General features: G+C 49.0%; 1 protein-coding gene across 1 annotated transcript in view; it reads left to right on the top strand.

Annotated features, from left to right (window-relative positions):
- Positions 1–15551, top strand: part of ANTXR1 (ANTXR cell adhesion molecule 1) — a 104065-nt gene that overhangs the window by 56873 nt on the left and 31641 nt on the right. Inside the window, exon 14 of the mRNA XM_027669024.1 lies at positions 8341–8382. Coding sequence (XP_027524825.1) covers positions 8341–8382 — 42 coding nt within the window. The remainder of the gene's footprint in view (positions 1–8340; positions 8383–15551) is intronic.

The following is a 15551-nucleotide window of genomic DNA, read 5'->3' as shown; positions in this document are numbered from 1 at the left end:
AAGGAATGCAGTTGTCAGGAGTGAATTAAGGGCAGAGGAACTGGCTTGCACAAGAGACCAGAGGCATCAGCACTAACCTCGAATAACCAAACCGCAGAGTCGGAGCCATCACCATGGATCCCAGCCCGGGGACCTTTGGAGATAACTGGGGATGTGTCCAGGGGAAGAAGGAAAAAAACAACAAACTCTTCTCTTACCAAGTATAAATTTGTTTCTGAGTGACAAGCACATTTCTAAACCCTGAAATTCCTCTTGGCATGCTTTTTAATTAAATAGGAGTCATTATTATCCGGCAGTTCTTCAGGAAAGACACCAAGCCAGCTTTATCCCTGGAGTAAATGGACTGAAGTCAATAGACTCACTCTGGAGGTTTATCTGGAACCCAGTATCTCCTTGGCACTCACCCATAAAGGAATGCTGTTTCCAAATGTATCCAAGTTTATTGGTCTCAGAAGGATTCTGGGATGAAGTCTGGAATTTACCACTCGGTTTACAGTAGAGGCAATTGTTGCCTGACGGCTCAGAACAATAATAACTCTTTGCTGTGCCTGATACCAACACAGGCAAAATTACCCTGGATACCTGTGGGGGATATTACAAATGCATGGGAGGCAGGCACGAACCTTTCCGAAGGTTCTGGGAGGTTTGTTCAACAACAGAAAACAAAGAACTAATTCTGCTGCCCTGATATCCCCACCACTGGACTCCTTACAGGAATGGTAGCCAGTACACAGACATCTGGAATGGGGTGACCCCACTCCTCCTGAGCTGAGCAGTTCTGGGGAACAGCAGATGCCTGATCTCTGCCTCCCTGAGTTAGGGGTTGTCTTCCCATTCCTCCTCCTTCCTGAGCACAGCACAATCTGGAGTCCAACACCCTCAGCAGTAACTGTGTGTGCAAGGGGCTGTTCAGGTGCCCGAGGGTGGAATTGTTCTGGGTAGGAGGCCAGCATAAGCCTCAGGTTTAATGTTGCTGTAAACCAAGTAGATTTTTATGTAGATGTAAGCCAAAGAGATAATGAGCCTCCAAAACTATCTCAGGGAGGATTTGCAGGCACATTGTTAGATTGGCTTGGAAATGGAGCTGGTTGAAGTGTTTGGATGTATAGTGAAGGTATAATTGATACAGTACTGGAAGGCTGCTCTGTGCTGGGATGGTTTCCCTGTGCTGGGATGGGCTCCCTGTGCTGACGTGCAGCACCACACTGAGCACCTGTCCCACATGGACATGGATCCCAGCAGGATGAGGGAGCTGTTTGGGCCATGCTTTGCACCTTTGCAAAGGTTAGCCCTGGACCAGGTGGAGGGATGGCCAGAGCCAGCCTGGCCCAGCCTTGGGCTGGAGCTCAGTGAGGGCACTCCAGGGGTGGGAGTGGAATTATCTCCCAGGGGCAGCTGAGACTGAGACTTTTCCCCACATGCATCTTCCCACATGGCTGTGCATCACATCTCCTCACAGGTTTATGAAGTAAACACGAGTCTCTGCCTCCCTTCTGCAGCCATCCAGGATGGCCTGAGTGGGAGGACATGAGGCTGGGCTGTGTTAGTTGCCCCTGCAGAAAATCTGCCCCATCTCCCTCCTTTTCTCACTGCAGCCATTTTAAATGCAGGGGTGTGGCTGGCAGATAAATGAGGTGTTGGTATTTAAGCATCTAACACCAGTTTTAACTTTAAAGCTGTTTTCTGGAAGGAAGCATGGAAGAACCCAGCAATCTGTTTGGCTCTCAGTATGTACTGCAGCTGACCAGAAGTTTTGGAAACAAAGAGCTGGATGGAGAAAATACAGAAAATATAGATTAAAACCACATGAAAATCATGGCTAAACTGGAGGAAGAGGAGGGGAGGAAATGCATAGGCTCTACAGCAACCCTAAAGAGCCATTAAATGACACGGTCCTTGTTGGCTGGATGGAGATTCCCTGTGAGGGTCCACGTGCTCCGTTCCCACCCGCTCCCATGTGCACACAGGGCACAGCTCTGCTGCAGGATGATGATGTGGGAGAAGGGAGCACAGGATCATGAATCATCTGCAGCATTACTGAGACAAACCAAGCAAAAGAGAAAGCAGAAGTGTGAAGGCAGAGATTGTTTGTGAGCCCTGCAGGCCCTGCCTCTGGGCTGGCTCTGGGCTGTCCAGGTGAGCACCCACCTGAGCAGGGAGTGTCCCACATTATACTCCTGGAATCACTGGATTACTGGAGATAACTGTTGTGTGGAACATTCAGGCTCTGGATCCACACACCCTGCCAGGAATGAGCATCTCCATTTACTGCCCAAACCCTTGGAGGCAGCGCTGCTATTGCAGGTTTAAAACAGTGTAAAAAACACCCTGACTCTGCAGTGCTGGGCACAAAGGGAAGCAGGAGGATTAGAATGGTCTTATGGATCACACAGAGTACCCAGGGCAGTTCAGTGCTGCTCTCAGGCTCCTGTCAGTCAGATCAGAGTGGTTGGCATATGGATATAACACACACAGTGGTTGTATTTAAATAGGCTGGCACTGATCCCCGAAAGAACCCAGCAAAGGCCCAGGCTGATGCCACCAGCTCTACAGCAGCCCAGGTGGAGATGTGGGCTGGTGGAACAGTGTGGGGGCCAGGCACTGAACTGAGGTGCCTTGATGTGTCCTTACCAAAAAGCTCAATCCATATTCTCCAAAGTGCCCCTCAGTTGTGGAACGTCCAAACTGAAAGATGTTCACGGAGTTGCCGTTTTGGAAAGCGCCCTCTGAGGCTGGGGAGGCATCTGCCTTCAGATGCTGTGCCCAGACTTCAGATTCCCAGACAATTCCCTTGCTGATGTGTTTCCTTGAGGCTGGATCCAGAGGCCAGTGATGTTAATCCTACCCGGGTTCAGCAGCCCCTGTTCCAGACCACAGCAGGTCCTTCAACAGGGCAGGTACTGCTGAGCTCTGCCCTGGGCCTGCATGGCAAATAATTCACTCCATAAAAACCACTTCTGCCTTTGTTTGCTTTCCCTGACCACCTCTCACCTCTTCCAAAGAAAGCTGGCTCAGCCCAGCTGAGGAGGAATAGCTCCTTAGGACGTGGTCTTACTAAACCAGAATATTCCCCAGGATCAGTGAGGGAGAGCAAGGGCTCCTGGGCAAGGCTGGAAGAGGCCATGGGGGGATTCTTCAGCCCAGAAAATGAATTTCATTTATACAGTCTTCCAAAGAAAGTGGGTCAGACACTTGGAGCACACCCCAGTGGTTCTGGCCTGGTTTATCTGTGAGTGGAATAGCCCAGGAAAAGGAACAACCTTTGCAGACATTGCATTTTTAACGTGCATTCCCATGACAACTCCATGCCCGCCCCATGCAGCTGCAAACTGTACCAGGGTCAATTAAATGGAGGCTTTTCCCCTCCACGATGTCTTGTCTTTCATCAGTGGATGATTTTGACATTTCGTGTCCTGTACTGAACTTGGTTTGTGCACTTCACCTCCAGATCTTAAGCATGAAACAGCCTTTTCTTACAGTTTTAATGAGTTAAAATTGGGATTTCTGGATCTGCTCCCAGGCTGACAAGAGAGGTGAACTTAAAAGGATGAGTTAGCTTTCCATTGGACTTCTCTCACCTCTTGTATGTCTAGAAAGAAGGTTGTATTATATTGCAGATGAAGAAACTAGGACAGGCTCCTACTTGTATTAGCTTGGAAGTGAAGACCAAATCTCCAAGGATTAGAATACTCAGAAGACACAGCAGATATGGCAGAAATAAAAAGGAAATGTTCCTCTACCCAACTCATACCTCAACTATGAAACTGTCACAGGACTGAGAGGTCAAAACTATAAATATGAAAGGAGAAAAAATAAAGATGAGTCAGATGGGTCAGAGTTAATGCTATTAAAAATCCCTGTTTATTAGGACAGCAAAAATACACATTCTGTGGTTTGCAGAAGAGTGAAGGTAAATAAGGACAAAATGATCTGCTCAGTTAAACTGTATACTCCCTTCCCAAATTTTAGTCCTAATTAGAGGCAAAGTCCTTTATTTCTTATTTTGTACTGTTTGCTTCATTTTAAATGATGATCTGTTCCATCCTAAAGCTTCACTGACAAGAAACATATTGCCCCTATTTATCATCTGAAACTCCAGGGACAGTAACTGCATGTGTGATTGCTGGACAATGTGAGCTGGTGGAGATTTCTGGGCTCCCAGGATGGAAAACATCCTAGACACATTCCTGGAATATGCAAACTTTGGATTCAACATGTGCTCTCTTATGCCTGAATGGCTACAGAAATTTCAGGGCAACACAAAATTCGTCCTCTCCAATGCTTTTAACCTTCCAGGAGGTGGCTGATAGCATTCCTCTGCTTTGACACTGGGTTATCCATCAGAAACAGCTGCTTCTCCATGGATCTGAGGCATGGGGTGGCTCAGCTAACAGAGACCTGTGTCAGTCACATGAGTGTTGGGATCTGTGAGGAAAGGCAAAGAATTACTTCACTGTCCTGCATTTTCACAGCTTGGGGTGTAGAAGTGCTGCAACTGCTCTTGAAGTTCCTTCCTCTGCCACGAAAAGCCAAAGGCCAACCCCTCCAGCCCACAGGCCTTTACCACCTGGGAAGGAAAGACCACATTGCAAGGTTTTTCCAGTGTGGGGATGATGGGGAACCCCTCAGGTGCTCCTCACCTGGTGAGGAAACATGGGACTGGACAATCATGTTCTTCTTCCAAAGCCAGGGGCAGGAGATGCAGTTGCACAGCAATCACAGAGATGGCTTGGGGTTATCAAAACAGCTGAAGAACACATGAACAAACACTCCAGCCTTGCCAAGCCAAACTCCCCAGAGCTGTGCTTGGCCAGGCCCTCTCCCAGCTGAACGCCTTCAGCAGGGCCCTGGGTGTCAGCTGGAGGCCAGAGGGGCAGCCAGAGCAGAGCGAGGTGGCCTTGCAGGCTGTGTCCTCACGGGGGCCCTGCCACGGCCTTTCCTCTCTTGTCCTTGGGCTCTTGTTTCTGTTTGTGCCACAGGAGCAGGGGGTTGGGGCTCCTCTGGGACCTCGCTATTCTCCCCTGGCTCTTGCTTTGCCCACTTGTGTGGGATGGCACCAACATCCCCTTTGCTTCACTGTCTTCAATGCCCCAGGACGAAGGTCTCAGTGTCCCAGGATAAGGGTCTCAGTGTCCTGGGATAAGGGTCTCAGTGTCCCAGGATGAGGGTCTAATGCACATTCAGCTGTAACTGTAAGAATCCAAAAGAGAGAAGGAGAAGATTTGTGCTGTTTGGAGAACAAAACCCTCTCTTGACCCGGGCAGGGAGACAGAAATGGTATTTTTTTGTGAGGCTTGACCTTCGAGAGGTTGTACAGGCTCAAAGGCCCAGAGCACTGAACCCTCCCCATCTCCAGACGTGTCCAAACGAACCAAACCATGTTGCCAATTAACGGGGTGTTCAGTTACTCTTAGAAGTGCAAAGCACTGAAAAATTGAAGGAATTTCTTTTTTTTTCCCCTCTTGGCCTGTGATAGAAAACACTTGATCTGTTTACAGAAGTCAGTTTGCGTGTACGTGTCCGCATATGTTATGAGAAGGAATGCAAACGTATGGAAAACAGCCATCCCTCATTTCCAAGCCTGTAATCTCCAGAGTTTCCAGTGATACTGGCTGAGAAGTTGTGTTTGGATGCTTAGCTGGACCAAATGCGTTGGATGGATTATCCTGATGTTTCGTGCCAATGCAAATGAGAGAAACTCCACTGGAACCCACAATGTTCCACCAGAGCAGGGAATGCTCCAGGAGGGAATGAGGCCACTTCCAGCAGGTACATTTTGGATTAGATATCTGAAGTTTCTCAGCATCCAGTGGGTTTGGATTCAGGGCTTTGGTTCAAAAGGAGGTCTCTTGACAAGTGAGTGCTGCGTGTGTTGGTGCATTGCACTCTCTGGGTCAGTGTTTAGTGTATCAAGAGACATGTAAGAAATTATGTTGTCTCCGTCTTACTCCAAGGAGCAGCACTCTGAGGAAACCATGCTGATACCCAAGATTTCCTTTCCACAGAGTAGTGCTGTGATGAAGACAAGTTTCCATCCAGTTTTCACAGAATTACAGGATCAGTTAGGTTGGAAAAGACTTCTGAGATCAAGTCCAACCTTTGAGCAAACACTACCTTGTCCCCCAGCCCAGAGCACTGAGTGCCACGTCCAGTATTTCTTTGAACATCTCCAGAGATGGGGACTCCAACACCTCCCTGGGCAGCCCCTTCCAATGCCTGAACATCCTTTTTCTGAAGAAATTCTTCCTGATGTCCAACCTAAACCTCCCCTGGTGCAGCTTAAGACTGTGTCCTCTCATCCTGTCGTTAGTTGCCTGGGAGAAGAGGCCAACCCCCACCAGGCTATAACCTCCTTCAGGGTGGTTGTAGAGTGTGAGAAGGTCCCCCCTGAGCCTCCTTTACTCCAGGCTGAGCCCCCCCAGCTCCCTCAGCTGCTTCTGGTGCTCCAGATCCTTCCCCAGCTCTGTTCCCTTCCCTGGATCACGCTCCAACCCCTCAATGTCCTTCCTGAGTTGTGGGGCTCACTGCAGCCACTTTCCATCCACTTTTCATCATTTTTCATCATTTTCATCACTTTCATCGTTTCTGTCCTGCCCGAGAATAGGAATTTCAGGCTGGGCAGAGAGATGGATGCTGTACAGACACTCTCCAGCTCTGCTGGTCAGTCCCAGCTCTCGGAGCCATCCCCTCTCCAACTCTCTACTGGGGCCTGTGGGGGCACAGCCACATCTGACCCCAGTCCTGCTGTGCTCCCACCACACTCCTCACGTGTCATTCCAGGCTTCCACATGTGCTCTGTACTTCTGTGCACACAAAGCTGATTCCTAAAGCACGAAGACTCTTTAGCAAGAGTTTCCCCAGGGTGTTGTAGGCCACCAAAAATAAAAGCTCTGTGGCCCAGGAGGAGGCAGAGCTCTACACCCACCACTGCTCTGGGCTGGGACACAAACTGCTCCAGCCCCATCTCTCCTGCCAGAGGCACATGCTCTTCATTAAGGGCCGCATTGCATGACTCGGGCTTTGCAGAGGAAAATAAAACCAGTGAGCTCATCAGAGCAGGAAAAACACGAGTGAGAGGCATTGCTGTAAATATTTATATCTTCAGGACCTTCAATGTGATTGTCATTTTCCCTGTCTGCATTTAAACAGCCCGGCTGTTGTTGTTGGGGGCTGTATCTCTTTCTGAGGGGTGATTTTGGAGCCCACACGTGTCCACCCTGTGCCTGGGCAGCCTCTGCCCCAACAGCCCGTCCTGGAGCTGGGGACACTCTGGCACCTCTGGAGCACAGCCCCTGACACATCTGCCTCGTGGGCTGGTGTGTGCAGGAGGAGCTGCCCGTCCACATGGACGTAAAACCCAGGAACAGATTCCCCCGGGGCACTGCCGTGCCTGGCGGGGCTGGGCGGGCAGGGGCTGTGCTCTGGGGTCCCGTGGGAGGGAGAGGGGCCTGACGTGCCTGTGTGCAACTGTTCCCGCTGGAAGGGCCTCTGTTGCTCTTGGATGGAGGGCTCTGGGAACAGCCAACTGCCTGCAGAGCCCTGGATGCAAACTTTCTGCATGAAATAATAACCTCACGCCCACATCAACTGAAATGGTTTCTATGGAGAATATCCTGGACCAGTCCACAACCTCATCCTGCTTCTCTATTAGAAACCCTTGGAGAGCCTCAAATATATATATATATTTATATTTTTTAAAGCTTACGACAGTGATTTTATTAACCTGATAATGTGAAAAGCATGAATGTGAAGAGCATGAGGTGGCACAGCCTTCTGGAATGAAGAAGAAAGAATGGCCTGGGAGACAGGCTGAGGGTTTTCACTACTTTGCAGTGTCTCCAGGGCATTTTACTTCATCTTGGTTTCACTTTCCAGCCTCTGTTCAGACTGTAAATTATTTGAGGCAGGATTTGTACACGTGTGCACAGTCCAGTAGAAGGAGATGTTGATTTTAGTGTGGTTGTTCAGGTGAAACATCAACTGTTGTGTGTTGCTTAGAGCCACCACTGACTGTGGCAACTACTGGGATTAGGAGGCTGGAGGATCAAGGATGTAAGGCTCTGAATTTGCTGTTACCTCACTGAAGGAGCGAGGTGAGTCTGGAGCTGTAACCAGGAATGTCTCCATAGCAGGGCTTTGGGACACCTCCTGCCTCCCCTTCTTCTCTCAGTGATAGTGACTCCAGGAGCACCTCAGCCACCCTGTGATCACACACACACTTCACAGATGTTCCCAGCAGCATATCCTGTGGTTTCCTCCTTTGCATTTCTTGGTGACATTTGAATTGTGCTAAAGAACAAAGTATAAATTCACTATTCTGTTTCTTTTTGATCTTTGTAGATCATCAAAGAGCCTCCCCCACCTCCGGCAGAAGACAGTGAGGTGAGTAACTCTGCCACCTGATCTGCTCAGTGTTTGGGACAAGGTTTGTTCAGGGTCCCCACAAAAGGTAGATCTGTGTGTGCAGGACCTCCCCTGAGCAGGCAGTGGAGGAGGACAGGGGCAGACAACACCTCACTGGAACAGCACCACAGAGTCGGGCTGTGACTCACAGAAGGGACAACCCTTAAGCCTGTGTTTAACTTTGAAGTTAATGGAACCTAAACATGTGTTTAACTGCCTTCCTGGAATGGCACAGTAATGATTTTGGTGGTTTAGGATATATAACCACTCCTGGCAGCTGATCCCTTGGGCCACAGTTGCTGTGAGTGAAGGCAGCTCGTGGTCCTTGCAATGTGTCTGAAGACAGTGGAGCAGATTCTGAGCACATGTAAAACCCCACTAAAATCATCTTGATGGCAGAAGAGCTGCACCAGCCAGGGAAGTTTTAATGGAGAATAATCAACAAATGGTAAATCAATATTAAAAATTCCATCTTAATTCTGCCTACGACTTCCAGACGAATCCAGGCAAGAATGGTTAAAGCTGTGTCACCATTACTTAATCAGCAGACCGTGCCCAGAAACATGCCCAGTTTTCCATCTGCTCTTTCTCTGTCCTCCTGCTTCCAGCACACAATGAGTCTCTGCTTTGCTCCTGCTGTTCTCCACATGGGATCTCACTGCAGTCCCTGGGCTCTGTGCAGGGAGCACTCGTGGCCATGGGAGTTTTTCCATTGACTTCACTGGGGTTTGGATCAGTTCCTCTTAGCTATGCAAGTAAAACTGGCCTTAGATCTGTGCTCAGAGTGATTTGGTTGGTTGGTTTGCCTCGTTCTCTGCATCTGGAGACAAATCCATTGCCTGCTTCAGGTTGTGAGTGGAAAAGCTTCTGAAATGGTGCCCTCTGCTCTCCATGCAGTCTGGCCCAGGGAGTGTGGTCTGAGCCAAGGCACACAGACACCCTGAAAGCTCAGTCCTCCGCAGGTCTGTGGGGCTGGAATCCTTCTCCCTGCACTGGGCACAGAGGAATCATTCAGGGCAGCACTGGAACCTCCACCTTGGTGGCACTTGTCCCCTTCAAAACAGGCCTGAAGTAAAATTTTAAATCAGACCATTTGTGAAGCCAAGGGGGATTTGCATTTGGCCCCAGTGCTCCCCATGCCTCCCTCTGCAGGCATCTGGCCTGTTCTCCTGAGCAGACATTTGTTTGGGCTGTATGAAAATCCACCAGCTTTGTCAGCTTCTGTCCTCTGAATGAACAGGGAAGTATTAACCTAAAATTGCACATGGCTTTGTTCTGCATCACACATGCCTCCAAGCCAAGGGATTCAGTTGCTGAAATTAATTAAAATACATCATTCTGGAATGCTGGCTCCCTGGCCAAGGAGTGGAAGGGGAAGTTACATCCCTGTGCTCAGAGGGAAGTCGTGCGTCACCTCAAGGAAGCCTTTTGTCAAAGCAGCAAGTGCTGCAAATGAGAGCAGTTGCTGCAGAATAAACTCATTGCAGCAGAGAGCTTTAAATTCAACTTGTCCAGGCTTTGGTTGTGCCCAGAGAGAGCACTGCCCAGTACCTGAAACACGGCATTAACTAGGACCTGTATTTTACCTGCTGCCTCTTTAATGCAAGAGGGGATCTGTACATTCTTTTGGCTGTTCTGCTCTCTGTTTGGGCACTTTGGGATGGCAGGTTTTGGTTACAACAACCTTGGAATATTTGGATTGGAAGGGACCCTAAAGATAATCTCATTCCAACCTGCCATGGGCAGGGACACCTTCCACTAGCCCAGGTTGCTCCAAGCCTGCCCAACCTGGCCTTGGACACTTCCAGGGCTGGGCCATCCATCCATCCAATGTGCCAACATTGTAGGGGCTGCTCTGATGGTGGAATTTCAGCTGTACTTCCCACCAGAGCACATCCCCCAACTCGGGGGGATTATCCTCAAGCCCATCGAACACATTTAGCAGCCAAAGGATTCTTCCAAAGGAAGATGTAGTTCATCCCATTTTAGAAGCTCTTTAGCATCAGAGCAGTGCTCAGAAATCAGTAAGGCTTGAAGCTGGGACTTGTACTGTGTGTTTTTGCCAGACAGAAGAGCTTCCCACTAGTGGAAAAATAGCAGGAGCTCTGAAAAGATGCATTATGTTGGTCCTCTTGGAGACACTGGTCCACAGAATGGGACTGGCAGTCGTGTGATGCTTTCACAGAAGGTTGGAGGCTCCAGATTTTCTACTTTGCTCAAAACAAATGGAAGATGGAGTTGGTTTTCTACAATCCAGTTTTCCTCAGGTGATGCAGATGTCCTCTCCCCCTGCAGGGAACCAGCAACTGCTCCTCTCCAGCGTGAGAGGGCTAATCCCTCCAGCAGCAGGGTTACAGGTCCATTGCTTTTCTTCTCCCAAAAGTCTTGGCCAAACAAAAACACAAGAGGAATTCTTGCATCTGCAGATTTGTTAGCTGAGGCCCACAGGAGGCAAGGAGAATGCATTATCCTGTGACAATGAGGGGAAAGTCCTGCTGCTGTCAGACCAGCCAAGGTTTTACTGAACTCCCTTTTAAAGGCCTTTGGAGACATATTGGAGACACGCTTGCTGTTGGTGAAGGAAATCATTATTGGCTACAAACTTCCAATTAATTCATTCAGAAATTGCAAATGTCATCAGCTCACCCCTGAGCTGCTCAGACAGCACGGGATGCTGAGGAGGTGGGGCCCAGAGCAGGACAGATGGTTTCACTTACAGCCAGGAAGGATTGAGTTAATGCCAAGCGGAAGAGGGGAATGGCTGAGGAGCCAGAGAGCACCTTTCTGGCCTGGGATTAGTCACTGAAGGTGGATCAAAACCACATTCTTCTACTTCCAGTGAATAGGAAGGGTTTTTCTAGCCCTGATGGAGGAAGACACAGCTGCTTTTATTCATGTGTCCCATCACCTTTAGGCTGAGCTTATTGGAACAACTCTTGCTCAGCTCAGCCCAGAAGTTTACCACGGGGCTGAAGCTGTTTCTACTACAGCAACACATCTTCTGCATCAAAAAATCCCAACTTACAGATCTCTGCAGCTTCCAGCAGTTCCCTATTCACTACCTGGCCCACAGAAGGATAGACTGACTGCAGGCAGTGCATAAACTGGAGCCCTCCCAAGCATCCCCAGGAGACACCCACTGTCCTCACTGCTGCCCTGCCCTGTGAACAGAGGCTAAACCACATTGCTGGGCCTGTCCTGTCAGCACTGGTTCCCACAGCAGGGATCAGGGACACAAAGCTCCCTGGCAAAGCCAGGCAGGGTGTCCAGGTGACCAGAACTTCCCTTTCCTCACCTTCTCAGACTCGTTTTTTCCGTGTGCTCTGTCACCAAAGCTCCACAGTGCCCCGGAGTGTGGCACTAGAGCCAAGCCACCAACCAGCCTGTAATTGGATAATTCTTATGTCTGTTGTCCTCTTACCCACATACAGCAGAGCAAACACACACAAGAAAGTCCTGGAGAGACAGGGCCGTTGTCACTGTGCTGGGAGGCAGCTTGGGAAGGAGGGATTTAACTCACTGTTGTTCAGCCAAGGGATGAGATCCCCTGTTCAGCTCAATCCACTTTGATTGCTGTGAACTAATTTCTCCCACAACATTCGTGAGGCCAGAGAATGACTAAAAGAGATTCATCTACCTGGGGAGCTGCTTGAACCCTCACTTATTATCATGGAATCATGGAATGGTTTGGTTGGAAGGGACCTTAAAGACCGTCTCACTCCACCCTCTGCCCATGGGCAGGAGCACCTTCCACTAGACCAGATTGCTCAATTATTGCTGTTCATTATTCTTTTCTAAACTGTTTTCCTCTCTTTTCCTGGAAAGCCTTGCTGGGGGGGTAGCAAAGCAAGCTCCAGAGAAAGGATCTGTTAGGAATTTTTTTTTGTAGGCATCAAGGCAGGAAATTTATTCTGCTGTTCCTGAAACAAAGCCAGGCCCCAGTGGTGTGCCAGTGCTTTTCCTTCCCTGTACTCCCCTTTTACAGTGAGTTATGGAAATATGGGTGGAGGAGAAAAAGAACCTTTCAAGAGACAGGCATTTAAAAGAAAAAAATGGGGGTGCTATTGGCAGCAGCTGAGATGCAGGTATTGCACCATGATGGTGTGGAGTTTTATGGCCAAATTTCAGGTTAAATATCCAGGCAGGCCCAGCACAGTGCCCAGGCTGTGGAAGTTGGGATAAGTCACATCACAGTGCAATGGGAGCACTGGTGGTAATTCCCTTCACCTTATCAGACCTTATTTCATCCTCCTCTAGCTCAGGGTCTGAGCTCTGGAGTGGGAACAGCTCAACATCCTTCCTTCCTCAAAACAGGGCTTCCTCTGGTCTGTGCACACACTGTGCATGTGGAGAACATCACTTCAGGCAGGACCTCTGAGGATCTGTGCACAGACAAACGGGCAGTTTCTGTGCTCAGCAAGGCCAGCAAAGGTGCTTTGCTCAACATTTGTGTCCCGAGGATGAGCTGATATCAAGTTGAAGTTGGGGTTGTTCAGGCTGGAGAAAAGAAAGCTCTGGGGAGACCTCAGAGGCTCTTCCAGGGCCTAAAAGGGCTCCAAGAGCTGGGGAGGGACTTTGGACAAGGGTTGGAGTGCCAGGACAAGGGGGAATGGCTTCTCACTGCCAGAGGCAGGGTTACATGGGATACTGGGAGGAAATTTTTCCCCATGAGGGTGGTGAGGCCCTGGCACAGGTTGCACAGAGAAGCTGTGGCTGTTCCATCCCTGGAAGTGTCCAAGACCAGGTTGGACGGGGCTTGGAGCAACCTGGGCTAGTGGAAGGTGTCCCTGCCCATGGCAGGGGGTGGGACTGGATGGGCTTTAAGGTCCCTCCCAACCCAAACCATTCTGGGATTGTGTTTGTGAGTGTTTTGGTGCCTCATGGGGTCTTTCTTCAGCTGCTCCTTGGCAGAGCACCAGGAGAATGTTTCCTCTGAGATGATCTGGGACCCGTGAGCACTCTCTGACAGAGGTTTGGGCCAATGACAGGCAAAGAGACAAGAGAACCCAAAGTGATGAGTTTATGCAGCTGCAATTCAGATGCCTGGCAGGGGATAATGTACCAAGTAAAACCTTCCAGAGCAGGAGGAAAAGTTCCCTGAGAACAGAGCGAGGTGTCCTCAAAGTGTAACAAAGCCTCTGCAGTTGAGAGGTGGCCATGGGATTTGGAAATGAGTCCAGCACTGGGAGAAGGAGGCAGAAAGGAGCCTTGAGGACAATGGATTCACCTCCTTGTTCTCTCAGCTGTAAAATTCAATGATAGCATCTCTTATTCAGAGGAATGATTGTCCTGTCGTGTCTCAGCCCTTGGTGCAGGCAGAGCTCTCTATAAGTGCTGAATTCTGACAAAATTCAGGCAGTGCAGAGACAACTGGGAAAATAATTATAAGGGTGGGGAGAGGGGTAAGTTGTCCAAGCGGGGTTTTTTTTATACCTAGCCAAATTTAGTTTGAATTCTTACCCTGAATGGTTCAGATGTCCCTTGTGGAGCCTGAATTATCCTTGTGTTACCCACAGATGAGGTTCCCTCAGGTCAGGGTCAGAGTATCCAGAGCCTGGCCTGGCCTCTGAGATAAACAGAGATCTTTGTTTTCTGCAGTCCAGCAGTGATGAATCTGGATCTCTGACTGTGAAATGCAGCTCTGTCCTGTTCCTTCTGATTTTGTAAGAGAAACTCTAGCTCCATCTAAAGCAGATTTTGGGGGTGGAAAGTTGCCGAGTTCTGTACAGTCAGTTTCCAGCATCCTTAAATGCACTTGGATTTTCCAGGGCTGTTTTTTGTGCTGCAGCTGGGTCAGAGCTGGAGCTGCTGCTGCAGTTCTGCCTCAGGTGCAAACCCTGTGTAACCACAGGTAGAAAAACGCAGGTGAACCAGAGCCGGGAAGGGAGAATTCAGCCCTGGTCAGCCCTTGGGAACAGGGCACTGGGCTGGGGTGCTGGGCAGGGGGATCGTCTCCCTCCTGCTCCCCATTTCTCTGCTCTTCCCTCCCCTGACCCCCGTTTCCAGTTGCTTTCCTTCAGCTCCTCACACACTGACCAAGTGCTGCACTGCTGGGGTGCGTTGTTTGGGGTTTTTTTTTGCTTGTATTGCAAAACCTCCCATGCCCTTGCAAACACGTAAACAGACTCATTCTGCAGAAAACTTGTGACTCCTTTGTTTTTCGAGTGGCCGCTGATGTCTCTCTGTGCCTCACTCTGTTCTGGCTCCTCTCTCACACTGAAGGGACTTGCAAGGCTTTTAAGGGCTTGTGGGGAAGATTTCCTAAACTCTGGTATTTCCTGTTGTGAGAAGTCCAGTCTGTGCTAAACTGAAGAGAGAGAAAGAGAATTGCTGAAGGAAAATATTTAGATGGCTTTGCTTCAATTATTTTTTTTTTTTAAAAGTCCTCCTGGAAAACTTCATGTAGAGATATTAAGTTCTTGGGTTGCAGCAAAGAGCCTCAGCAGCTCTGCCCAGAGTGAGAGAAAGAGATCAGCTACACAGAGTGAAGACCTTCACTCTTCCTTTAGATCAGGACAAATTTTGCAGCCCAATTTATGTGTACTTTGATAAACAGAAATGCTTCTGCTTACCATCAAAAGCGCAGTTTGTCTTGGATTTTTTTCCCCCCAGTTTTTCAGTTTTCCTGCTGGGGAGTTTCAATTTCAAAGTATTTTTGGCTTTTCCCGTCTTGGAAAGCTCCTAAGTTTTGGAGTTTTGCCAAATCCCTGTGAAAAATTTAAAAAAGGAGAAGAAAAAAGAGAGAGGGACCATTTTTCTTTTCTCTCCACATTTTTCACAGGAAATACTTCACGTTTTTGATGAACTCTGCTTTTCCAGTTCACAGCTTTGCCAGTTCACAGCCTGAGCTGTAGAAATTAAAGGGAAAGGCACTATCAGAGCTCCACTTACACTCTGCCCTATATATAGTGCAACAGAGAATACAGAGTATTAAGTACACTCACTAAAGCTTTAGCAGACTCTTTTTAAATAAACTTAAGGAGGTTTTCTGGAGCTGTTAATTTGCCCATATCCGAATGTCATCACAAGACCGGGGTGCTGAGCAGGTGGGGGAGGTGCCTGCAGTGTGTAAGGGCAGAACACAGAATTTCAACCTCATGTTGTCACACAGGGCCTGACTTTCTTTTGGCATAAGCCACAGGACTCCC

The sequence above is a fragment of the Corapipo altera genome, unplaced genomic scaffold (assembly GCF_003945725.1).
Source record: "Corapipo altera isolate COAL_440 unplaced genomic scaffold, ASM394572v1 61016, whole genome shotgun sequence".
Taxonomy (NCBI): domain Eukaryota; kingdom Metazoa; phylum Chordata; class Aves; order Passeriformes; family Pipridae; genus Corapipo; species Corapipo altera.
Note: the sequence above shows the minus strand (reverse complement) of the source record. Positions and strands in the feature narration are given on the sequence as shown.